The 27,056-nt window shown below is 41.6% G+C and overlaps 1 protein-coding gene across 1 annotated transcript in view; it reads right to left on the reverse strand.

Moving 5' to 3' along the window:
* The window catches only part of IFT81 (intraflagellar transport 81), a 37,909-nt gene that overhangs the window by 8,985 nt on the left and 1,868 nt on the right, over positions 1-27,056 (reverse strand). The window contains exons 3-12 of the mRNA XM_077187698.1: positions 26,143-26,323; positions 23,179-23,268; positions 22,056-22,121; positions 21,627-21,737; positions 20,321-20,405; positions 14,143-14,306; positions 11,828-11,923; positions 9,908-10,054; positions 2,630-2,779; positions 964-1,092 (exon numbers count right to left, since the gene is read on the reverse strand). Of these exons, the coding sequence (XP_077043813.1) occupies positions 964-1,092; positions 2,630-2,779; positions 9,908-10,054; positions 11,828-11,923; positions 14,143-14,306; positions 20,321-20,405; positions 21,627-21,737; positions 22,056-22,121; positions 23,179-23,268; positions 26,143-26,323 (1,219 nt within the window). The remainder of the gene's footprint in view (positions 1-963; positions 1,093-2,629; positions 2,780-9,907; positions 10,055-11,827; positions 11,924-14,142; positions 14,307-20,320; positions 20,406-21,626; positions 21,738-22,055; positions 22,122-23,178; positions 23,269-26,142; positions 26,324-27,056) is intronic.

The raw sequence follows: 27,056 nt of genomic DNA on the forward strand, positions 1-27,056 counted from the left end.
ACCTTAATTATCCAGATGAAGTTCAGGCCTAATTAAGAAAGGGGAAAAGCCCATCTGGCAGTGGGGCCATTCCCACAGTTCCAACTGAGGACATCCCAACAAAGCCCAGGGCACGGCCCTTGGGGCAGACACCAAAGAGCTGAAGGAGCAGGGGAGATGGAGGGGATGCACACAGGGGGCTCAGAGAAAGGAACAAATCCTTAAGAAAACAAATACACTTGCACAGGTTAAATAAAGCTTGAAAATGCTGAAACTGAGTCACTTTGATATATTTAGACTGAAAATTCAAATTGCATCCACCTTTCTGCTTGAGAGCAATTCTATTTTAGTTACACCATTGTATTCTAGAAGTGCCCTAATGAGTTAAAAAGATGCTATTTTGCTTTTTGCTCTCTTATAATATTTTTAAATTAGAAATTCAAGTTCTTTCTTGCTTCTATGGCTATGTGGGCAGGTAAATTAAAACATGACAGTTCTAAGGGCAATTGAAAATCAGGCTATAAAGAAAAAGACAAGCTATTTAGCTCTTTAAGCATATTAAGTATCTTTTCAACAAATGCTTAACTCCAGTGATTTACAAACATTTTAGAAAAAGCCTCTATTACAGATTCAAACCATTCATCTCTTTCAAATAATGTGTCAAATGAGAACAAATATGAAACTACCTCTGAAATAATGAAAAAGGTAAAAAATCAAAGGCAAGAAGATTTGATATCCCTAAAGTTTCTGAAGGGGAGAAAAGAAGGATTTATTTGCAGGATTTTAAAGAAAATAAATGCACATTTTAGTAAACTTTGTCAAGATCATCTTTGCAGATGTGTTTGTTAGAAATATTTATATATATGTATACCCACAGATTAAAGGAAATTTATAAACCCAAACAAAAAGATTAAATTGGGTTTTATATGCTGAGGAACCAGATATTCAAACTGAGGAAATGCAATAGTTTAAGACAAAAATCACCATTTCAGACATGTTATCTAATGTCTGGCCTTTCACTTCATCCATTTCACTCTTCACTGCAGAGACTCTTTCCAGCTCCTCCTGGGTGTAGCTGTATCCAGAGATTCCTTTCTTCTCCTCAATTGCTTGCTGCAGACACAAACAATCAATGCTGGATGTGAGTCCATTAACCAAGAAACAGCAAATTCCTTCTTGGAGCTAAATATTGTGAAGAAGTAAAAAGGGTAAGTACTATAATTAATTTATTTTATTAATCAATTTATTATAATTAATCTAGCTTCCAGAAAAGTAGATTTTATCCCGTGCATGAACAGCAGGACAATAAAACCCCTCTGTAAATACAATATTTGGTCATCCAATGCTCAGTGAAGTGAACAGAGTTTCCACAGAGCAAAATGCGCTGGGGGTCAGGCTCTGAAGAATTTCAATGTGTAAAATCTGTCTGCTTGATCAAAAGATACAGCAAATTATTTTGTAAAGTATTTTGGTAACAAGAACACAGGGATTGGAAGAAAATACCACAGAGTGTTCCTGCATTTGGGATGCTTACAGTTATCCAGAGCAGAAATCCTTCTGGCTTAGGGAAGATTTATCCGTTTTAAATTTAAACACATTTCCTTCTAAATATTGGGGGTGCTTGCCTGCTCTTTCTTTAAATACCATTCCTATATATTTTAGAGCAGTAACTTGGATCCTGTTTGCTGCTGGTCATTCTCTAAGCCCTCACTACATCTATGGATTACCAAAAAGTAATTTAAGCATCCAGCCTTGCCCTAAGCAGCACTTGTACAGATTTACCATCCACTTTAAAAAGCAGGGTCAGGGCCCTCAGTCTAAAAAGAAGCTGCAGACCAGTCCTGATGGCCACAAACTACAGCAGCCTCAGAGTTAACAGCTAAAAATCCCTTTTCTACCCCAAAGGCTCCTTCAGTGAGGGCAGCAGGAGCTGGGGGTGATACACATTGGAATAATGGTAGCAGGATCCCTGGGATGCTCAGGAGGGCAGGGGAGCAGCACAGGGTGATACACATTGGAATAATGGGGGAATAATCCCAGCAGCATCCTGGGATGGGAGGGCTGGGGGAGCAGCACAGGGTGATACACATTGGAATAATCCCACAGCATCCTGGGATGCTCAGGCTGCTCCAGGGAGGGCAGGGGAGCAGCACAGGGTGATACACACTGGAATAATCCCAGCAGGATCCCTGGGATGCTCAGGCTGCTCCCAGGGCAGGGAGGGCAGGGGAGCAGCACAGGGTGATACACAGCACCCAGCAGGATCCCTGGGATGCTCAGGCTGCTCCAGGGAGGGCAGGGGAGCAGCAAACAGGGTGATACACATTGGAATAATGCCAGCAGGATCCCTGGGATGCTCAGGCTGCTCCCAGGGCAGGGAGGGCAGGGGAGCAGCAAGAGCTGGGGGTGACACACAACACCCAGCAGGATCCCTGGGATGCTCAGGCTGCTCCAGGGAGGGCAGGGAAGGAGGGGAGCAGCACAGGGTGACACACAGCACCCAGCAGGATCCCTGGGCTGCTCAGGCTGCTCCCAGGGCAGGGAAGGAGGGGAGCAGCACAGGGTGACACACAGCACCCAGCAGGATCCCTGGGATGCTCAGGCTGCTCCCAGGGCAGGGAAGGAGGGGAGCAGCCCCAGCTGAGGGTACCAGCTGCTGCTGGGTTGCCTGGTGGCGCTGCCGCAGGAGCTCCTCGGTCCTCTGCAGGATCCCGTACTCGGCCGTGATTGCCGCCACCTCCTGCCGCCTCCTCTTGTAAAGCGTGTTCTTGCTGCGGAGCCTGCTCACGTACTGCTTGAACTGGGGGGAGAGACAGCAACAGGGCCTTAGCACAGCATCCAATGGAACTGTCCTCTGTGTCCTGCACATCCAAAATGCAGTGTTAGAACAGAGGGCTGGGATTCAGGATGCCCAAGGTCTATTTGTTTTCAGCTCTGCGTTCGTTCACTGAGGGAGATCAAGGAAAAGCAGCTCCTCTGCTTTCTGTCCCAGCTCACTGGTTTGCAGGCCTGAGATCACTCCCTTCTGCTTGCCACCATTTGACAGCTGGAAAAGTAAATACTCCTTGCAAAACGTTCTGGGAGTCATGGATAATAAAAACTTAATGCAACGGTAATTTGCACTTGTACCAGAGCCCCAGCCCTGCAGACCAAAACATGGTAATAGCCAGCAGCTAAATTGGAAGGAAAGAGGACATGGGAAAAGATTCCCTTTTTAAATGTTCTCAGTAGTTAAAACTTGTTGTTCTCTTTCCTTGACTCCTGCAGACCTGGATGATATTGCTGGCTAAGTTTTCAAAGCCAGGAAAATAAAAACATAGAAAGAGAGAAATGCAGTATCTATTTCACTCAAAATCTAAAGCAACGGAGAATTTATATTTTTATTAAAAATTGAGTAAAATAATAAAAATCCTTACAGTCCAACAGCCTTAGCTAATTCACACCTGGACCTGTGTGTGTTCAATTTGTAACACAAGCACCAGGGGCTGAAACAAGCAGGTAAGATTTTTCTGTACTTTAATGTTTTCCATCTGTTGTGCAGTCTCAGCTCTTATTGTTGGATTTTACATCAGAGCTACAAGGTAAATGCCAGTCACAGCTCAAAAAATGCATTCAGATCCAGAGATGCAAAGCAAATAAAATTTATGAGAGTAAATGATGTAAGAACAGGCTTCAGAATGCTCCTGGATGAGGAGGTGTTCAGTGTGTGCAGGGAGCACAGACCAGGCAGCCCCAGGAGGAAAATTAATCCCACTCCCACTGATACAGGCTTGAAATTCAAACATAAAATAACTTAAATTTCAAAATTTACATTAATTTTTCTTTTTGTGAAATTATCTCTCTCCCTTCTACAGAATAAACCCAAACCCCCAATGTGACCAAAGGCTAAGAACCCCCAGAGTAACTGTGTGTTCTATAAAAAGTGTCCTGGGCAAACTGCCCACAGTGAAATCAACCCTGCTCATCTGCCATCCTGTGCAATATCTAGGCCAAAGCTGCCTCTCTCTTGCTACGCTCCAGAACTATTTTTAAAGCCAAAAGCTATAAACGTTTTTGGTGAAAGAACAAACCCACAAATTACTCAATGTGCTCTATGCAGATTGGCCTCTGTGAGGCTTTGGGATAACATCCTACATCCTGCTACTACCCAGGACAAGGATACACAAGGTCACCTGAGCCCCGGGCACATTTAACACATAGCACCAAATTCATTCCTTTTCATAGCAAATTCCATCACATCCTCTTCATTTATACAAAAGACTTCTTTTTTTTCCTTTAATTGCTTAGACAATACCAAGCTTTCTGTGATTTCCAAGTGATTACAAAAGTATAAATACAATCTCTCCAACCAGCTGAGGAAAGTGTAAGGGAAGCACAGCTATCTGTCTTGATCCTTGGGACATTTCATTTAACCAGTGGAACATAAATAAAGAATGAGGTAAAGGATTAAACTTAATATGTGACCACACAGAGCTATCAAATCTGAATGATCTTCTGTCAGTGCATCCCAGGATGAAAAGCAAACTAGAATTCTCTTCACTTTAAAGGTCTTGAAAATAGCTCGAGTGGGAGGTAGGGTATTTGCATATTCAATATTCAAAGCATAATGTATTTTACAATGGAAGTCAAAGGATCTTGTTGATTAACGAACCAATTCCACCACTGTTCTATTATTAGTTGATTAACTTAGGACTATATAATACAAATTTCATCCCAAATGAACTACAAGTTGCTCACAGTGACAACTGAAATCTGTTCCTTTTAGGAGGTTAAAAAACCTCAGGCTTTTTAAAGCAAACTTAACCTTTCACACAGCTTTTATTGCAGCAAACAAGGTAAAACAGATATAAACAACAGTAGCAAAGTGATCGTCTGTGTCAAAAATAAATCAATAATTTGGCAAAGGGTTCAAAGGACTTTATTTACTCCAAGAGCAGCACAGATTAGCTCCTCAAAATCTCACTGACTGAAGGCTCCTTTAGATCCAGGGCCAAGTTCTGAGCTGGAGCTCTTCGATTTGACTCTACTTAAATCAGCAGCTTGTAGGGATCTTACAGCAAAATTAGGCTTATTCAGCCTAAAAGCTGAGAGTCATTCCATAGGTTTCCAAAAATTAAAAGAACATATAAAATACCAATGTTTTCATCTGTGTGAGCATTGCTCCTGAGGCTTTATACACCTCATGTGCACATGAGAAATCAATGCCACAAAACACTGCATTTTCCTGTGGTGAAAGGTCCTTTCAGTAATTGGAATAGTTCACAGAGAAATAACATTGTGTGGCCACATCACTTTCAAGTGAAGTAACCAAAGGAATCCACTCCTGAGCAGCAGCACTTTCCCATAGACTGAGGCAGCTGCTCCCTGTGTCCAACCTCAGCAGGCTCATCCTGGAGTTCCCATGGATCTGCCCATGAGTGATGTTCCAGTCAAGGCCATGGCCACCAGTAGCTTTTCTTTCTCAAGCAATTGAACACCAGCAGTTATTTCAGCTCCTGAGATGAAATGGCTGGATGAGAACCAAGTGCTGGCACTAAGAGAGCAGTGGAAGCAAAGCAGCCTGGAGCCTGTGTCAGCCCAGTCAGAGCCCCTGGAGACACAAAAACCATCCAAGGGAAAGCAAGCAAAGATTCTGCTCTTTCACTTGGCTATTTTTATGGGTGACTGTAACATAACAAGCATGGAATGCAGATTATGGAACACAGTGAATGAAAACAGGCCTTGAATTTCTCATATAACACAGGCATGCACCATCCCTGGGCAGATTTCCTGGATTATGCTCCATTTTTATTGGAAGAATCCAGCAATGCACCTACTTGATGCTTCTCCATTTATTAGAATCTGGAAGAGGTTGGCATCACCAGATTCAGTCTCTCCACACTTAGTGAAGGAATTACTCTAACACTTCTAAATCAAAATCCAGTCAGGGATGTAGAAATGGCTTCTCCAGGGGCATGCAGAGCCTGGCAGGTCGTCCCCTGCAGGAGAGGACACCAGCCTGGTGCCCTCTGAGGTCAGGACCAGAGCCCAGCTCCCCTTTGCAGCCTTGGCTTTTCACCACAAGCTCCTCCCCTCGTTTCCTTTAACCTCACATTTGCCCCAGGAGAAGTTTTTTCACAAGGTTCTTATTCCAAGATTATCATTAAAGGAGAAAATGGATAAGGCTTGTTTTCTCCAAAGAACAAATCCCAGATAAATCACTCACTTTGGAGTCAAGTCTTTTAAAATAGTATTTTCTGCATTCATGCAGCAGAAAATCCTAGCTCACTATATCTATTTTCATTAAGAACTGAGGAACAGATGTTTTAATGTCTAACTAGACTAATTAATGGGATACAGACTGTCCAAAGTATTAAAATTCAGTTAGGAAAAGTTCCTGAACATGACAGGTTTTCCATGTTTTTTTCCTGAGAGGCTCTAAATTCAAGCTAGTACAGCCAGTGTGGGACAGAGTTAATAACTCAGACATAGAAGGATGAGCTTCTAAAAGATAAGAGCAGTAGAAGCTCAGTCTAATAAAATGAAAGTATCCTACAGGCTGCTCATGGCACAGCTCAGCCAGGAAAACTCTTCCATTGCATTTTCCAGGAGTGCTTGCTTCTGGTCAGGCAAGCTATATTAAAGCAGCCATTGCTAATACTTTGAATCAATCCAAATATTTATCATGAAAACCCCTTTTCAGTGCTCAGGGAAGATTCACAGGTCAGTGGGATCCAGGATTTCTCCATGGCAGGGGGTGCTGAGGGAGTGCTCAGCTCTGGGAGATTTCCTGAATCTCTGCATGTGTTTGGTTCAGGTCACAGGGAGCTTCTGGCAGATTCAGGTGGATCAACAGCTCTTGAGGAAAAGTGGCAAGATCTTTGGTCTGAGGCTGCTTTCTCTATTTGCAAATGGAAATATTTGTCTTGTTTTCCCAGGGGCAGGTAGGCATGGACGAGCATTTGTATGGAAAAAAGATCAAACTCCTTTAGTAAATGCATGTGCCAACCTCACACATCTGAGAACAAAGTGAGGAGAGCTCCCATGCCCTGTTCTCAAAACCAGATTAATTCCCACTCCTGCAGCTCAGCACAGCTCTGAGACAACTCTGAATCCTTGGGAAATTCAGCATCCTTGGGGCCCTGTGCTCAACTCTGCAAAGTACAATGGGTTGTGTAAAGAGCTAAAAATACCCCAGCTTTACCTAAGATCACTTGTAATTGAACCATTCAGCATTCCAAGTGTCAACATGTGATTCCCTAATTTTCAGGATCTGACAGCTGCAGTGAGGAGCTGCCAACTGTGCCCCCTGCTCACTGCACTTTGATTGAAGTACTTAAAAAGACTTCATAATCCACAAAGACAATTTATTCCTACTTTTTTGTGTTTGATGTAAGTGAATTGGTTACTCCCTGCTGTTTCTGCCGAGTTCTATCCAGGTGTAAAACCTCTCACAGCCAGTGCAATGCTTTTCATGACTGTGGAAGAAAGCAAAACACCAGCACCTAAAAACCTAAGCCAGGCCTGGCCTTTTGGTGAAGGAAAGGCTAAAACCACCTCAGCTGGAGACCCAAATGCTGCTTTGGGAGCACGAGTTTGGAAGGTGCTGATTGTTCCATTGCCAAGTCTTGAGAGTGCCATGGAATGTAACAGGACAGAGCAAAGTGAGACAAAGCAAAGATCAGAAATGCTGGGCCTACGAGATGCTTTAACTGTAGCACTTCAACAGGATTAAAAAATCTATTTAAACTTAAGACAGCAAAGCTAATTGTTAAAACTGCCTCTTTCTGCCTTTTTAAAAATGGAGGAACTAAATGTCAAACGTGTCACTGGAAGAGGAAAGTGCAAGGAAGCTCTTGGCTGTGAGAGTGTGAAGTGAAGGCTGAATGGACAAACTCCTCCTGTCCCCATGAACTGTAGCACTGACTCACCACCACATTAATCAACATTTCCTCTGCTATTGCCTCAAAGCTGGAGCACTGAACCAGAAAATACAAATTCTGCAGCAGAACATACCAGAAACAAACCTGCAGCAGGAGGTTGGCTGGGAGTGAGGAGCCCAGACCTTCCCTGGGGAGGGAGAACCTGCTCATGGCACTTTTGCTTCATCACCTCTTCCCTGCCAGCCCTGTCTCATCTCAGCCCTGGCTCCTCTCACCCCCTGTGAGGCAGGAGTGGCTCTGTGCATTTGCCATGGACTTGGAGGAGATGCAGAATCCACAGCACCAAGGCCCCCTGCAGCAATTCTGGCCGCAGGCATTTACAGAGAATTAAACATCGCAGTCTCCACCTTCCCAATGAGGAAACCATGACCTTTGAAACAGAAGTGACCAAAAACCATCAAGAATTCAATTCTTTTCCTAGTCTTCAGGCACAGGAAACACCCTTTTTACTGCTTTGCACTGGTGCCTGTGAGTACCACTGCACTTCACCTAAGGAAGTAATAAACATGAACAGGACATGGATTTATATATTGACTTCCTTGCCAGTACACATTTCCTTGCAGAAAAAATATTTTACAACCAGGAAATGCTTTTTATGAAAAGACAAACACTTCTGATTTTAAGCCAGTGTTTTTTTCCAAATTGCTCATTTATCCTTCTCTCTGCAAAATGAAAACTTGAAAATATTTTTAAAATCAAAAGCAAAACATATTTGAACAAAAGGAATGCAGGCCATGTCCAAAACAGATCTTGTCCTTTTTCTGTCTTGAGCCACTTCCTTGTATCTGACAGTTAACTTGAGTTTTTCATTACTAAGCCTTTCACAATGTTGTGAGGTTTCCTTCCTACCCAGCTCTCCTCAAATTTCTATGGATCAGTTTCTTGTCTCCTGAAGAATAGGCACAATTATTTCTTACCTTACAGTGCCTGTGCAGATAATGTAAAACATATGCTGCTGTCTTGGTAATACATTCTTGTTGATTAATTAAACACTTCTTTCCATCACATGTCACAAAACACAAATTGTCAGCTTTCTGCTTTAATTTTTGCTTAAAAACTTGTCAAAGACTCCAGCAATGTGCCCACTGGAGCTGAAAACCTTGGAGTGGAGAGAAATCTAATGCAGTGGGTTCCTTATTATTGCTACCCAGGGAAAGGGAACAGTGTGTGATGGGGAGAGAAACCAACATCTTCATTTTCCACATCTCTGGGCCATTCCTCCCACCTGGACTCTTCATCCACACTTTCAGACTCCTTTAAAAGTAACTGATTTTGTGGAGCAGCCACGTCCTATGGGATTAGGAAGGGAGTTCCTTCTGAAAAGGGCGTGCCCTGTACTGAGTAGTATGTGAAAAAAGCACAAAAACAAAGAATAGGCAAGCAAAGAGTGTGTGCTTCTGGCTAAATGATGGCAGTGCAAAGAACACATGGCAGAATGATATTAACTCAGAGAATGATGCAGATAAAATTCTCTTTAGTTTAGTGACTCTGCCTCTAAGTTCCCTTAGCAGGATTCTTCCCAACTGGGAAAAAATTACTGGCTGAAGAAAAGTCAATTGATTTTGCTGGCAAACCAGTACCAAACTGCAGCTCATTATTCTTTGCAAACTTCTGAAGCAGAAAAAGCTGCTTGGAGCAGTACAGCTGCCAATCTCACTGTGCCTGGGCCACACTGTGCCAGCCAAAGTGGTGTCACAGCTGAACCTCAGCAGGGTCTGGAAATTTGGGTTTTAAGTAAAAACTTCTGTGGGTAATAAATACCACAGGACTAATTGCATCTCTGATAGTCACTGGTATTATACTTTATAATCATACAGATTTTTTACATTATTTATAATCATATTGACCTTTCTGGTTAGTTATTCACCATCACACCACTGGGATGATATTGCCATTGTTTGGAATATTAATCCAGCCCAACACTGAGTCCTTGTACACCTTGCAATGGATTAGGCACAGTGGGAGTAAGAGAAATGAATCAGTTGAAAACAGCTGCAAATCCCTACCTCATCCTCAGTCAGGACTTCAGAGCCTCCCAGCCCATGGGCCTGAGTGTTCCTCTGCTCCACCTGCTTCTCCAGGCTGGACATCTCCTCCTTGGCAGCCTGAAGCTCTTCTGCCTTGGCTTCTTTCTTCCGGGAAATGATAGAAGCCTGCAAGATCATTAACGTAAAAATTGCCTTCTTTAATCAGGAGAAAAATGATTTTTAGCTAAAATGTATAAATTATATATACAGCAGGTTAAACCACAACCTCATTGAAGTTGGCTGCAGCATCTCAACTTGCTCCAGAATGGATGAGGTTTCCAGCACAGCCTTTTTGCCCAGACTCAAGCTGATGTATTTTACATTTTAGATTTACATTTCTTCCCCTCATTTTTTTGTTTTCATTGAGGAAAAAGGCAGGCATTTTACCTGCTTCATTTCTTCTGCTTAGTCCCTCTTGGTGCATATGTAAGATACACCAACATGGCTTAACTGGAGAGTTATCCAAGATTTCACAAATGTCATAATACAGATTTTTATAACTCCAACCTACTCCAACCTACAGAAATATGTTACACTAAAGCAGAACTGAGCCACTAAAACTTGGCAAATAGCTAAAAGATGATGAATAAAGCAATAAAGTACAGAAATAGTGTAGATTACAGATTATTTTTTTTCTTAGTCTAGAAGATAAAACACTTAAAAATAATATTTTATACAAGACTGAATATTTAATAGTACCTGAGTTTTGACCAGAACAGATTTGGTAGCATAAGTATACATTAGTTCAAGGATTAAAAAAAAAAAGGCATTTTTCTCTTGCCAAAGTATCCTGTTGAAAAATATTCTAAAATAACACAACACATTCATTTAGATGCAGGTACAGGAATTTGAAGCACGGCTCATTTCTTCATGTGAAAGGGAAAACTTACAAAAAATGAAGCCAAAACACAGCAGCTTTCTCACACTCAGCTGAGAGGACCAGCTTTCTCCCTAAATAAATCTCCAACAGAATTGTGCTGGGGTGGGAGCTCAGCTCTGCTGCACGAGGTGTCTGTGACAAAGCAGGGGACAACAGAGCTGATTATTTTGTGAAGCAGAAGCCAGGCCCTGGCAGAAGAAAGCAAAGAGCTCCCAGGCTCTGAGCTCCCAGCAGCAGCCTCAGCTCCTGAGGTGGACCCTCCTTGCTCCAGCACATTCCAGAGCAGGATTCCCTCTCAGGAAGAGCATCTCATCCAAAATAAATCAGAGTTTCACTTTGCATTTGTGACTGAACTGCAGTACATTTCTTATCCATATTTTTTCCCTCCCACTGGTACGTTTTACTTAAGCCTTTTGATTTTTCAAGCCATCACCATAAGCATCACACCAAAGATCTTCCAGAAAATTGGTGCAGGTAGCCTGGAAAAGGAATCACTCAGGTTCCTGGGTAAGCTCTGAAAACCTCTGAGTTCATCAATCCTTTTTATAACTTGGGAATTTACTAAGACTGGACCAGACAGCCTATTTTACAGCAAGATTATTTTACAGCCTCAGGATGAGAAATCAAAGAATTCCTTCTTAAGAGATGCAAAGGAGAAAAATGGCATTAGGTCATACCTAAGGGAGGGACAGAGCTGCAGCAGGCAGCCCCATGCTGCCTCCTAAGAATCCATCCACAGCTGGAACTTCACCAAAATAGCTCCTCCAAAATGCCCCTTCCAGAACTGCTGTGCTGCAAGGACAGCAGTCAGAACCTTCACTGGCACGACTGAAAGCAACCTTTGACTCAGCCCTAAACATACAAATGTTCAACACTCTTTATTTGCCTTCTGACCTCCATTATAATGTAATTCTACTGGTGATGCCAGATAAACCAAAGGAAAAAATCAGCATGGAAACCAATCACAGACTGATTTTTTCCTCCTGCTTCTGCTTGAAACACATTTTGTTCCTCCTTACCTGCTGGCGATACATGGAGAATTTACTATCAGTTGGCTCATAGGTGATGATCCTCTTCTCAATCAGCTGATTCATTTGTGCAGTGACTTCCTCTATCTGCAAGACAGAGTGGAGAACTAAGGAAACAGAGCTTGGTGTCTTTGTCTTCTCCAAGAATTAAATGCTTTGCAACACAGACTTACAATCCAGCCAGTTCCTTTTTTTAAAACAGAGAAACAGACCCAAAAAGCTCTGTGAGTCATTGAGTATTGGCCAGGAAGAGGCTGTTTTTGCATTTCCAGTTCTGTGCCTTTATGATAAGGCAGAACCATGATGTTGGCCCTGAAAATGAAGTAAACTGGTGCATGTGGAGAGAAAATGCAGTGAGTTGGTACAGAAAAAAGAAATTGCCACATACTGAGTGAAAAATGTAATTTTATTGACATGAACTAAAATTCCCTTTCATTCAACCATTTAACAGAAGTTCAAAGGGAAGCAAATCTGGTTAAGTGATAAAGATTTCATCAACACTTTGTAGAGTCACAGACCATCATATTCCAGCCTGTGGTGCCTTCTCCTCCTGCCTCAAGATGCACTTGGCTGTCCTTAGCCCCAAACTGCTGAGCTTCACTCCAGCCAAAGTTTCTGGAGCTCCCAGCCACACCAGAGTGCAGATTCCAGCTTTCCCAGTGCTCTGGGACTCCCACCAGCCATGGAATAAACAGCCACAGCAACTTTCCTTTAATTCCCTGCTGGTGCCAAGGGAGCAGGGTGAGCATTGCTGCCATCCCAGGGACAGTGCTGGGCATCACCTGCAGGTTCTGGGAGCAACATCCGTGTGCTTGGAAAACTGAGAATCTTAAATAAATTGCTCAATAGGACTGAAAATACTCCAACACCTGAGAAAAAAAAACCCAACTGTTCTGTGAATTCTATTCTATTAGTGGTAGAATGGGCTTGAATTTGAAAATGGCATAAGAATTCCCTTCTGTGAATAAATTCCTGGGTTTTATATTATAAAATATTATAGAATGCATGGTGGAAACATGCTTGGTGCACTTCAGCTCCTTTTTAAGGCACTGAGATAATAAAAAGCCTACTTAGGGAAAAAAAAAAAAAAAGGCTGCCTAAGGCCATGCTGTGACTACAGCCAAGTGTATGACATGTTTTTATTATCTTTCAAGAAGAAGATACTTCCAAAATATAACAAATCAAAGGTTACATCATGGAGAAAGAGAGAAAAACTTGAAGCTTTTTAAAGTATTATGATAAACCAAACAACACTGTTGGAAAAGAAATGTGCAAAAAACCAGGGTTTCAAGCATGCCTGAAAGACATAACTGCAGCCACAAATAATTGTTTTGATTAGAGGAACTAATCTAGGAAAGCAGAGGCTGAATCTCAGAGCTGGTTTATTATTCCAGCCCTAATCTGCCATTTATTAATGCTGTCATCCCTTAAGATGGATACTCTGCTTCCTCATTATCTCCATTTCATGGCAAAGCCTGAGTTGGAGATCCCAGGGGTATTGAACACCAGCTGGTGAGAAACTGCTCTTCTTCCCTCGAACATTGGTGGAAATCTTCATCATTATCATCAACAGAAATACTAATAAGTAGCATTCCTCTAAATTCTTCTAGGACATTATATTTTGTATTTAATCTTTTATTTAGGACTATGCAAATAGGAAAACTTCACTGAGTTAATATATAAATGTACTTGTGTGGCAACAAACCCCTCTGCATGTTCTGGAGATATCTGACAAATGAGGGTTTTTCTGAGACTATTTGCTTTTAACTTATGAAAAAGCCTGGAAAGGTAAATCAAGTATTTGATGCCTAAATTTTCTTTGTTCTTAAAAACGAAACCAAACAATGCAGGGCTCTTCCAAACACTGAGGAGTTCTGAGGCATTGCACAGGGACTGAGGCATCATCTTGTGAGGAGGATGAGGAGGCCACATCCCTCAGGGAATGTTGGGATAAACCCCCTCGATGGAGGGGAGAGTTTCAAACAAGTGAAATCTGGAGAAGAAAAATCAGCCCTTTAGTGCTGAATGAACACAATTTCCTCAAGAGCACCTGAGGATATGTCTGGGTTTGGGGTTTGGTTTGGGGCTGGTTTATTCCTGTCTGTCTCTTTTGTGGGTATTTAAAAACACCTTATCAGAGAGTTTGCAATTAGAGATGGAGACACCTTTGGTTTTACAGCTGCGGGGAGGCTGCTTGGGGAAGGAAACATTTTCTCTGGGATATGAACAGGGATAAGAACATTGCAGAGCCCAGGCAGCTCAGAGCACGCTACAGAACACAAATCAGGGTCACCTTGGTCCCTCACCTCACTTTCCAGGGCAGTGAGATCAGCTTGAGTCATGGCTGGCTCTGCAACCAACTTTTGTAAGAAATACACTGAAGTCTTTTTACTTTCCATCTCTCTGGGTATTTTTTCATTTACCAGGTAGGAATTGAAATTTATCTCCTCTTCTAGTTTCTTCATTAAACCTTAAAAACAAATTAAATCAGTGAGTGTCTATAAAAGCAATGTAGCAGATAATTAAGTTTGATTTCCCCAACACAATAAAGTATTTAGCAGCTGATTACAATAACAGCATAACATTTGAGTCTTCAGTGCTCAGAGAAAGGGGGAGTTACTTGATTTAAATTTTTAATCTGGATCTTAAACAATATAAGAGGATTTATTATGCACTTCTATCTTGAACATGTAACTATCAGCTCCTTGAGAGATTCTTCTCATTAATAACAAGAAAACTCCATCTCACAGGAAACTCCAGCTGAGTCAGATACAGAATTCAACACACACTGCTGGAATAAACAGCCATTGAACCTTTATCTGTAGAAAAATCTTCATTTGGCCTAGCTCGTTGATAGATTTATTATATCCTTGGAGATTCATGCTTAAAATAAAACTTTTTTTCTCTCTGGCATTTAAAAAGGCCTTAAAATGAGCAAAGTTTAATGTATGCCTACTTTAAGGGTCCTTTACACTGCTGGAACACAGATTGCCTTCCTGTAAAGATTTCTTCTTGAAAGAACAAACATTTAATCTCAGGACAGTTTATAGGCTGAGAATGCAGAAAATAACAATCCAATAAAACAAAGCAACCCCATTTATAAGCTTTGCTGGACCAGCCTGATGCACCCACACCTTACCAGGCTCAGGAGGACTTGGCTCTTTCTAGGCAGAGTAATTCAGGCTCCTTAACAGATCATTTCTAAATAAACTCAAGATAAGAACGATTCACAGATAGAAAAATGCAATAGAATAAAAGGAAACATCGATTTAAATGACACTGCACAGTCTCCACTGACAACAGGCAGTTCAGTGAATAATTCCTCAGAGACAAGGACTACAAGAACTACAATTCCTGTGCCAAGGACAAGATTCAGAAGCTGCACGGCAGATGAGAGTGGGAATGGGTATTTCAGAGTATTTTTCATGATCCAGGTGATCCAGGGTACTTTTTGGTTTTCAAACAACTTGTTAGGGTTGGGATTTTAGTTCTCTCCTTATTAGGGAGAAGATGGAATTGTGATGAAATGCCAAGGAAAACAAGAAGTTCACAATCTCCATCTCTTTCATTTACTGCACAAGCAGAGAGAAGTTGAGCACAGAGATACAAAAGTGCAGCTGATGCTGCTGAAGCAGAGATGGGAAAGGATGCAGATGAAAACAGCTTTTGGTTCTCAGGCTAAGAAGCCTGACTGCCAAAGGGAAAGGTCAGAACACAGTGAAAGAGCCCAGGAAAAGGGGCCCCCGTTTTTCTGCTGCTATTTACCTCTAAATCAGTGTCCTGAGAGATCCTCCTGAGCCCTGCTCCCAGCCTACTCTGCCAGGAGAGCTGCCAGAAGGGAAATAAGCCATCAGCTCTTGAGAAAAACTCAAGAACTGGGAGAAAAACCAGGCCTGGGGAAAGCGGCGCTGCCAACGAAACTAAAACCGAGTGGGAGTTCCTCTTTCCCAGTTTGTTGATTGCTGTGTTTATGGAAAGCAACACATCCACAGGAGCTTTTCCCCTTGGTGGAGGGGCCATGTGTGAAAACAAAGAGCCCCCAGACTGGTTCTGGAGTGGGAGAGTGGAGCTCCTCTGCCATCGTGCACTTGGCACTGCAGCTGCACCCTGGGAACACACTGGGACTTCCTGGGAGAGATTTCCCATCCCTTTCCTCCAGGAGACCTCAATTCCAGCCTTTCTCAGCCCATGGCAGAGCTGGGCAGGAGGGACACATCTTAATGTCTCACTAGAAATCTCCCACCTGTGCAAATGCAGCAAAGCTGCTTCCCACACACCCTGAGAGCTGAATTATCACCTCACAAGTGACTGGAGCACCACTCCCAGTCTGATATTTATCACCAAGACCTGTGCTGTGGAAATCAATGTGATATCAATTACATCATTCTGATATGAAATATTAATATTTTAATTAAATCAATTTCTTGAGGTTTTTAGCAGCAAAGAAATCTGCATATATAACCTACACTTCATTTCTTGTGCTACTTCAGTTTTCTGATAAAAATGTACATTCTTAAATGATTTGTTGTAGATATGACAAGAAACTTAGCAAAGAACCACAAGAGCTTTGATAAGAGCAGAGACTTTTTGAGTTCATGGGGTATAACCTTGATCACAATCTGATTTATTTCTCAAACAACCTCGGAGCTGCTACCAAGTCCTGTTACCCCCTGAGTGTTCTGGGTTGTGCTGAGTCCTCATGGAGCAACACAACCAGTTAAAACTTGATTTCTTGATGGGGAAAGACATGATGTCAACATCCCTCATGAGTAATATCATTTCTTTCCTGAATACACTGAATATATTTTTCCTCCTGTACAACTCAACACATGGAGAAGGAGCTACCTAAGAGCTACTTCTGCTGCTTAACAGAACCTTAAAAACCAAAACACAGGACAGCTCCTGCTTTGGGCTTTTTTTCAGTGAAAAGCATTCTTTTGAAATTCCCAGGCTAGAGAGGAAAAAAGGCCAGCATACTTCAGATCTTTCCATTACACATATAAATTCTGTTTTTAATGTTTCAACATTGACTTATGGTTACAAAATCTACACACGTAAGCAGCACAGAAATCTGGCTCTGTGCCCTCAGGTTATTTTAGCAAGCTCCTGCCAACCACATATTTACATGTGGAGAGCTATTCAGAGCACTCCTCATGTTTTCCATTCAAATTTTTTTATTATTATTATTATTATAAAGAGAGGGATGGGAGAAAGAGTTTATTCGTGCTTGCTCAGTCATGTAGAAGAGCAGCAATTTTCTCTGCACAATTCTGTTAATGGAGCTAAATCTTGATTAACTTTGTGCTCAGAATCCCACTACAGAATGCCAGCTGGGCATCCTGGACCAGAACCATTTGCAGCAAGAATTCAGTTTTTAAAAGGGAGGAAAAAAAGAGGGGGACATTTATTTCATGACTCTCTGCCAATAATTGGTTTATTATCACATGGGAAGGCCATGACCAAGTGTAGAACAAACTTCCAGCATCAAATCCTTCCCTCTCCCAGCCACAAAGACAGGGCTGAAATGATTTCCTCCACAGGAACACCCCTTGCACTTTCCCTCTCTTCAACAGGGGCCTGGGACATGCAAACACTGGCAGATCAATCATGCCTTCCATATATCCTTGAAAAACCAAAAGTTTCCTGAATTTGGGATCCTAAGTTCTGCTTTTCATGTTTATAATTATTATTAGAGCTCTTTGAAACCTCTCTGACCCTTCAGTGCTCTTCTTGAATGTTGAATTAACGAGCAGGGGCTGCAGGGCTGGGTGTGCCAGAGCCAAACCCAGAGGCAAAGAAAGTCCCAGCGATGAAGCAGGGAAGGCACCTCATCCATGGCAGTGGGAGCTCCAGCTCTGCCCTTCCTGACCCACAAATTCTTCTCAGGCACTTCCTAGCAAAGAGCCCCACGTGCCAGAAATACATTGCATGTACATTATTCCTGGGGGAATAGCCTGGAATCTGGCTAGACCCTAAAATAAATACTGTGGGCATGAGCTTGGCTTCCCAAGCCACTGTGGTCCCTTGGAATCAAGGGTCTCCTCATTATTCAGCCATTTCCTTATTTTTATTTCTCACCAGTGATCATTTGCTATTTTCTTTCAGCAATCTGGTGTAAATACCAAACAAAAAAAGGCCAAACATCCATTCTATTTCTCCAAACCTTCCACTAAACTCCTTTTAATCCTTTTAACAGAGACCACATTGAATTTTTGCTGCCTTGTTTGTTCAAAATGGGGTAGAAGAGTTAATGACCTTAAAAAAATCAACTACAGCAAACCCATCAATCTCAGCAACCAGACTTGTATTCTCATCACAGATATCAAATTATCTTAAAAGTGCTTTACCATGACCTTGCATCAATTGCATCAAATAAAATCATTTGAAGATGAAATAAAGTTCCACCTAAGCCAGTCTCCCTTACCAAATACTTCTATAACTTTTAATTGTAATGTGGTCTGCAGGGTTGGAGGAGATCATTTAAACTTGGAATTTTAGGAAAAGATAATTGTGTGGAAGAGAAAAATATTAATTTTTTATACCAAATGGAATATTTAAGTAATAGGTTCCTAAATTTCTGGTTTTCATCAAGAATGAAATAAAATAGGCATCTGCACAAAGCAATTCCTCTTTGACAAGAATCTTTGAAGTTCTCAGTGTTCTAAATCTATTTCTACATATTAACTTGATGAAGTTTATAAATTACACATTTTACTGCTCATCAACAGATCATTTTAATATTTAATCAATATTTTCAAGCTACTCATTCACTTCTTCCTATATCTGCCAATAAAGTAACCAGGAATGTCCTGTAAAATGGACAGGGACCAAGAATTCAGTGATTTGCTTTGTTTCTTTATGTGATCAATTGCTGTTTGTGCAGCAGAGCAGAATTATGTCAGTCTTGCAGAGTAAGTGTGAGCTGGGTTGTGGTTATTCAGAGCAGAGCCCAGTGACAATAAAAATACTGTTCATATTCAACACAACAAACACCACAAAAAAACCCCTCCAGAATAGGAACATTCATGTTACTTAGTGCTACCAGCAGCAAATCCTTCTCTAGTTAAACAATATCCTGTTCAGAAGTTATTAAACAGGGAAAGACTGAAGTTAATGAACAGGGAAGGGCTGAAATGAATGAGCAGGGCAGGAGTTTCTGTGAAGCAGCAGAATCACTTCCAGCTGTTTTGCAGCATCATAACAATTAATGAAACAATACAAAGTCTTCTAAATATGATGTTTTTAGGAGTTGAAATCCCATCCACCACAAGGCATATTCTCCTGGCACAGCTGAAGCAGGCTGATGCTAATTGCATGCTAATAACACTCATGAATATGTGCTAGTTGCATTTCCTTACAGAGTTCCTTTACATTTCTTTAAATATAAAATTAATTATAAAGTGAAGTAATCAAATCCATAAGACAAACAACAAAGCTTCTGCTTGTTAGCAACAACTCTGAACATTTTATCTTGTTTAGGAAGTAAAAACACCTGAAGCATTAAAAATGCAGGAAGTTTCCTTTAAAGGGAAGGATCTGACTTGCAGTGAAAATCCAGCTGCTGCACTGTCAGCAGACAGGGCTGGTACCAGGAGGCAGCTGAGGTACCAAACTGCAGCCAAAGGGAATCTTCACAATGAAATAAATGGTGCTACCTTGTAGACCAACAAAGCTTTTAAAATAAATGGAACCTATTCAGTGCACTGTGGTCACCTAATTTCAATTATTTAAAAAACCCCACAGTTGGCATTCTGTAATTGCTGCTACAGGCAGTGCCTTTGTAACTGGGGAAAGCAATTACAAAGCTGAGTCCTGAGGTCTCTGTTTGGGCAAAATTTCAACAGAAGTTTTCTTAAGTAATGACTCCAAGCTTTGATTGGGAACATCTAAATACTTTTTGTTTTTTTCCCCTGCAAGCAGGACTCGAGATAAGGAAATTAAATATGTTAACTTTATTTTCATCTCAATGATTAAATGACATATTTACTGGCTTTTTATTATGTTACCTTTGCTTCTGTGAAATGAACCCATCGAGTTTCCATTGGCCTTAAAAAAGCCCAGGAACTGAAATAGAATTGTTGACACAGCTTTGCTGTATAAACTCTCTGATAGCTACTGCAAAAAAGGAACAGTTATAAAATCCACTGCAAGTCCCTGTGAGATGGTTCAGATACTCCTTTAGTTCCACTTGTGGTTCAGTGGCAGATGAGAATCATTAAAAAATCAAAGTAAAATTATAAAGTAATAACAATTCTATGAGGTGGTGACTGAGAAAAATCCTTTAACTCAGAAGAGCTGCCAAAGCAGTTGTGTGATGCAACTGAAACAGTAAATGTTCTTGAAAGAGCAGGACAATAACTTGGTTTACTAAATTTAAATTGAGAAGAAGTCAGATTCTATAATTTTGGAAGTAATTTATACAGCACTCTATGGCATGTTTTGCACCACACCAACCCAGGATGCAAGAGGAAAAGCCCTACTCACTTTCTGGTTTGGAATCTGCCACCATGTGCTGCATCTCCTTCAGCTGCACCTGGGCTCTCTGCAGCCTCTGCTCCGTGTGGAACAACTGTGGAGAGACAATTGGACACACACAGAGTCATTCCTTGGAAATCCATGTGCAAAGCACTCAACCCACAGCGCCCCAAAAGAGCCCCAAACACAAACCATGGCAGCTTTAATGCCTGGAGATTTTCTGTTTCACAAGGGAAATGTGCCAGACCAAATTTTCAACACTTGGCCTGGGTTTACTTGATATTCCTTCCTGTTAATTGAGAAGAGTGTTCTTGTTCTCCCAAGTGATATTTTCTCTGATGGCAGAAATTCATCCAACAATTTTCAACCAAAAATATGAGTGGCTTGAGCATTACAACAACAACAACAAAAGGCAGCAGGAATCAGGATTGCAGCAGGTAACTCTGCTTATCCTGCAATGCAGCTGAGGTGTCACAGCAATCCACTGTCCATCCCAGGAGGAGTCTGGAAAGCTTCCTGCCAAACAAGCCCCAGCTGATTTGCATTTCTGTGACTTAAGGAGATGTGTAGTAAGAACTGGAATTAACTGGACATCACTCAGTCGTGATCTTACTCAGGCTGCAGCAAAGACCCAACAGCTCGAGAGGCCACTGATTCCCACTGATCCCACATCCAGACAAAGGCTGCAAGATCAGAAATCTGAAAGCTTTCCTCATTCTAATAGTGTTGAAATTCAGGCTACAGACCTTGGTGAGGCAGTGTAACCAAATGGCACTGGGCTCTATTGAATATCTTGTTTTGACAACACAGGACAGAATAAAACCCACCCTTACACTTGGATGTCAACTGCTCCCAGGGCTTCTCAGGACTTCATTTTTCCCAAATGCAGGTGTCTAAATCCCAAGGTTGCTCCTGAATACATATTACCCCCACCCAGGAAAAATACAAGGTACTTGCTGTGCTGCTCAGCCCCTGCAACCTTCGTGCAGAACACAGAGATAGAAATCAAACCAAGGAAACATTTGCTCACTACCATAAATGTGAAGAGTTCCCTTTGGGTGCCCCAGCAATAAGTCAATGAACATTTCCTGGGAATGCTAAAGGATGATGTCAGTGGGAGCTGAGGCAGCCAAGTACCTTCAGTGTGGTGTTCAAAACTTGCAGGGTCAAGCCTCTTCCCTTAAAATGTACATAGATCTTGTAAATGGAATTTAATTTTCTGGGGTTGGGAGAAACTCTCCCATCTACTGCTGTTCCTGATGTATTTTTAAAATGCTCAATTCTCAAACAACATCAACAACTCTTTTGCCAGTACCTGGCTTTTCTGTTCTTGTTTCTGTTGAGCCAGAGATTCTTCTCTCTCTTTCTCTAAGCGAAGCTGTCTTGCTATTTCAAGCATCCGTTGATGATTTTGTACTGTCTCCACCTACAGCAAGTGGATAAATAGTGCATGTTGCTGTCAGATAGCTGAGAAATACATTAAAGAGATCAGATGTCTCACAAGCCCACTTAGCACTTCCCTTCCATACACGTTACTACTCAGAAATGACAGCAAAGTACTGGACTCGAGATTCTTAAAAGCTCTGGATCAACGCCTGGGGAGATTCCCTGTAGGTCAATTAGTTACTTGATTCCTTCCTAGACATACAGTGTGTTTATCTTAATCCCTGTTTGCATTCCAAAATGGGAGTTGCAGGCCAAGGATTATGACACTGAAATGTAGGAGTGTTACTTCTCTTATTACCCTCTTCTTAAGACGCTCGACTCTTTTGGCCAGTTGATCTTTCTCCTCTTCCATTGCACTGATGTCCTAAAAAGCAGGAAAAGCAGATAAAGAAATATTAATTTATTCCCCATGTATATTGGATTGGACTAAGTTCTCTTCAAATTAATATGAAAATCAGAATTCTTCCCTGAATCCACAGAGGCGGTTGTAATTTTATTGATCTATGATCAAACATCCAGGATTCCAATCTCTCTTCTCTCTTACTTCCCCCACAGTTCCCACTCTCTTTATGCTAACATTCTTCATCTGCATCCTTGAGTATTACAGTGAACATTTAAAATAAAAGCAGGTGGACTTCTCTAAAATAAAAACAAACAAACAGAAAGCACCAAGGAAGGCATCAGTATGAATTCAACATCTGATGCAGTCTGACATATGTTCTTAATGTCACCAGCATTACCCAATTCCTGGCAGACCAATTTGCATGAAGCTGCTTATGAGAGATGTCTGCTGCCACTTTTTGTATTAAAGCTGTCTTAAAAGAAACACTTTCTAGTGCAGAAACATGTATCTAATTATTATTATTCTCCTTTAGTCCTATTTTACAACAGCAGAGCTCTGCAGATCGGTAGTTATGAGAGAAAGGAAAATGAATTCTCCAAATGCAGGCCTTATCTCAACATTTGCTTGGCTTCTCAGTGTGTCCACTAGAAAGCTGTACACACAAGCTTAATTATTGTGCTGAAACAGAGCAAATATCTCTACTTAACACTTGAGCCACGTGGGTTCATCATTTCTGTTGACTTAAGCTCATAATTCATTCAACACCCTCTGGAATTATTAGCTGCTATCAGGAAAGCAAAAGGCTTTGTATCAGTCTGCATTCAGAGGAAATGGAGTTCCAATATTTGGAAATCATGCTGCACAGTGTCTTGGCAGCCTCATTCCCCAATCTGCTCCAGAAATCTCAGCTCTAAGCATGAGCGAGGACTTTGTGTTTGCCAACAGAGAGCAGCTCAAGAGGCAGCTGCAGTGCCCACCAGCTCTGGCCTCTACAGCTTTCACACTGTCCACAAAGCCAACAAACATGGAACTGACATGCAGAACACCAACTAAAGAAAAAATGGTGGAGTTTGTTTACCCTTCTTATTTCTGCAGTTGATAAACCAGATATTTTGAGCTGCTCGTGCTCCTTATGTAGGTTTTTAAATGCTTCCATGAGTTCTTCATACTGTGAAATGAAATGGAAATTGTGCAGAATGAGCTCTGTGTCTAAGGATTTTCAGATCAACACACTGTTTTACTACTAAGACAGTAAATGTAGACATAGAAATAGGGTGAGAATAAGATAAAAAGGCATTTTCTCATTGCAAAAGCCTGTCAACTTATAAAGCAGAAATAAATCACAGTGCATTATCTTCCATTTGAAGAGACAATCAGAACTTCACAATTTCCTCCACAATTTCCAGTATTTTCACCTTCTGTAATACATAATGTATTTGCAAAACAAGAAGACGTCACTCGAGAGGGACAAATTAATAAATTACTCTCTCTTACTATACATCTGTGTATCCCACATATATAAATCAGCCCCAAAAGGAAGTGTTTGCTCTAACAACACTTCTGAAGGAAGCAATGGGGCTTGGGTTTCCAGAGTGGCCCAAGAGCAGAGCTGAGTGAACACGTGAGAAATGGCTGTGCCACGTTGCATAACCCTCACCACATCCCAGAGATTGATAGATGCAGCTCAGCACTCAGAGACAAGGAGACAGTGTGCTACTTCCACACCAGTACTTTGCCCACCAGGAATCCTAAACTGAGAGGCAGTGTGAAAGTCTGTGTGGGTAGAGAAATAACAGGGGACAGCAAGAGTTTAGAAATATGGAGAGGAAATAAATTTAGATTCAACTCAGAGAAACGCGAGCTGTGGTAGAAGGAAAGATTATCTCCACAGAAACAGCCCTCAATGAGATGGGGAAATCTAAAAGGAGAGTATCAAGTCATTTTTTACTTCCTGGAAAGAGCAGTTGATATGAAAGGTGAATACCAAATGGCAACAGCAAAGGCTGTTCAAACAAAGGCATCAGAGCCTGAGCAGTGAAGCAGCACCTCCATTCTATCAAACCCTGGGGAAGCAGCATCCAGAGCACTCTGCTCAGTCCTGGCTGTTTCAGTAGCAAGCACACACTGACAAGCTGGAAGGAATTCAAAAAAATAGCAATAAAACGGCTAAGGAGAAGATAAAATCACAAAGAGCTGGATTAGGTGGCAAATAATGGTGCAACAAGGAATGCACAGGCTGGATGAGGAGGAACAAGTTACAAAATGCAGGAGTAAAACCCAACTGGCTTCCATGATGCCCCTTATGCACTCTGGAAATCCTTTACAAGAATGAAAATGAGCAGGTGGTCTCTGAGCAACTGCATTCCCACTGCTGGTGGCCAAGAGTTCTCCTTTGTGTGTTTCTACCTCTGTCAAAAGAGGAGTTCCATAGAACTTTTCCCCATTGGAACATGAAATTTCAAGGCCAATGGCAGGATTCAAGCAAGGCAGAGCAGAGTTTGATGGATCATAACAAAAAATAAGGTTCTCACTTTTCCCTTTGGGTGCTCCACATGCACCTGAAATAAGGGACACACTCAAATGACCAAAAAACCACCCAGGTTCCTACATGGAAAGAGATCTCTGGCACCTGGAGCAAATCACTGAAGCCTGAACAACAAGATTAATGCCTGAAATTGCTTATTTCTTAAATTATACATTGCAGATAATCCAATGTCTAAATCACAACACAGCTGGGAAGGTGGGAGTTTGGCTGAGTATCTTCTGTAAGTAATTTACAAAAGTTCATTTTAGTTTGAATGTACACACCCACAAAACTTAACTGTGTTAAAAGGTGTCTGAACTCTCATTTTTGAAATTTCCCTTAAAAGACACCATTGCAAGGCTGTATCTAAATAATTCAGGCTAATTGTTTAATTCATTAGTACCTAAATATTTGCACTGTCATGTTATAGTGCAGTAAGGCATTCTATTACCCCAGCTTCTCTTTTGAATTAATCAGCAGAGTATTAGTTTAATGAGATGGTTCTATTACTGTAATCCCAAAAAGGAACACATCTTACATCATGGAAATTATGGAGGTGGATATTTATACACACTAAGACTGTGACATTCTGAACAAAACATACAATCTGCATTCCTTTCTCTCCCTGCTACTTCTGCTGAGTTATTTCAAGGTATAAATCCAATATTGTTAGAGGTAACAAAAAAATAAAAGGCTTAGTCAAGTCTCAGTGAGAGTGTTCAGCTTTGCTGGTGCAGAGTTAACAGATCAAGTTACCTCTTACAAACACTCAAACCCACTGTGGTTTAGCAGAACAAAAGGCACAGAAAACTGGGAAAAATAAGTAAATATGTACCTCGGATAATAAACGCAAAACTTTGGTTCACTTCCAGTTTTACATTGCAAATCCACCCAGTCTATCTAAAATCAACATTTAATGCTCACAAAAGAAGTGGGAACATAATAAGTAGGAATGTCAGCACAGAGAAAAAGAAATCTTTTCTTTATTCACAAAAAAATAAATGGTTAAAGCAAAAGTGGAGTAAAGCTCATACAAATATTGGGCATCAAATACTATCACAGGACAATCACGACTACAAATACAATCAATGGATGATTAGGAGACATCGACTTTTGGGCATAACATTTCCTGGACTTGTTTGAAGTGGTAATTTTATAAAGTTAAAAATATCCAGGTCATATTTCATAGAAAAAACCCTCAAACCTGCTCAAAAATTAAGAACTAAAAGTCTGTCTAAGCCAAAACGGCTCTGAACATTATTTGGCACCCAATGCTTAATGGGCTTAAGGACTTTTAATTCAGTGCTACTTATTAATCCATAATTTCAGGGTTATTGGAAGAAAAGTGGTCAAGACATCAACTTTTTATTATGAATCTTTGCTTATCCTTGATTCCAACAAGCTTTTAACATAACTCACTTGGACATGTATGCCAGCATTAACCCCCTGGTTCATTTATCCCTCCTCCCACTGGCACTTTAATCAAGGTGAAAGGTTGGCATTGATGAGGAATGGTACCTGTTTGTTGAAGTCAGCCACAGTATCATCCTGCAGGAACTCTGCTGGCACCTCCAGCTTCACCAAGAAACGTGCCAGGTAAGCTCTGGTCCTGAGTTCATTGGTCCTCTGAAGAAGCCAATGCAAGACAGGATGAATTACAGCTTTGCTTCCAGTAACCAGCCCTTGGCGAAAAGCACTCCTGCATGGAACCAACCGGGAGAAAATGCCAATAAATCTCAAACAAAAGAATGCTGGCTTGGAACAAAAAATCTGCAATGTTTTGACATTCCTTCTCCACTTGCCTAATGATTTTTGTAATGCTGTTAGAAGAGAAAATGCTCATGATGAGGCTTGGGTTTGATTAGCCTGGAAAAGAGAAGGCTGAAGAATTTGCACATTCCAGAACCTGAAGGGAGCACAAAATAGAGATGGAGAGGAACTTTTTACCAGGACAATGGGAATGGCCTCACAGTGACAGAGGGCTTTGAATTAGGAAGCAATTCTTCCCTGTGAGGGTGCTGAGGCCCTGGCACAGGGTGCCCAGAGAAGCTGTGGCTGTCCCATCCCTGGAAGTGTTCAAGGCCAGGTTGGATGGAGCTCTGAGCAACCTGGGATAGTGAAAGGTGTCCCTGCCATGGCAGGGAGTTGGAACAGGTGATCTTTAAAGTCCCTTCCAACCCAACCCATTCTGAGCTGGAAGTCTGCAGTTCAGGCTCCTGATTCTTTTACCTTGAGTCAGATAAAAACCCCGTAACACACTGCAAGGATAAACCCAGCAGTGACAGCTCCTCCTTTCCTGTGACAGCCTTGGGGATGCCGGCAGAGCGGGGGGAACGCGGGATTTGGCATCACCTGGCACAGGTGAGACGGGACCGGGGCCGGGGCTGGGCAGGGCCGGGCGGCGCCCTCTGCCGGCCCGAGCCGCCACTGCA

The sequence above is a fragment of the Agelaius phoeniceus genome, chromosome 18 (assembly GCF_051311805.1).
Source record: "Agelaius phoeniceus isolate bAgePho1 chromosome 18, bAgePho1.hap1, whole genome shotgun sequence".
Taxonomy (NCBI): domain Eukaryota; kingdom Metazoa; phylum Chordata; class Aves; order Passeriformes; family Icteridae; genus Agelaius; species Agelaius phoeniceus.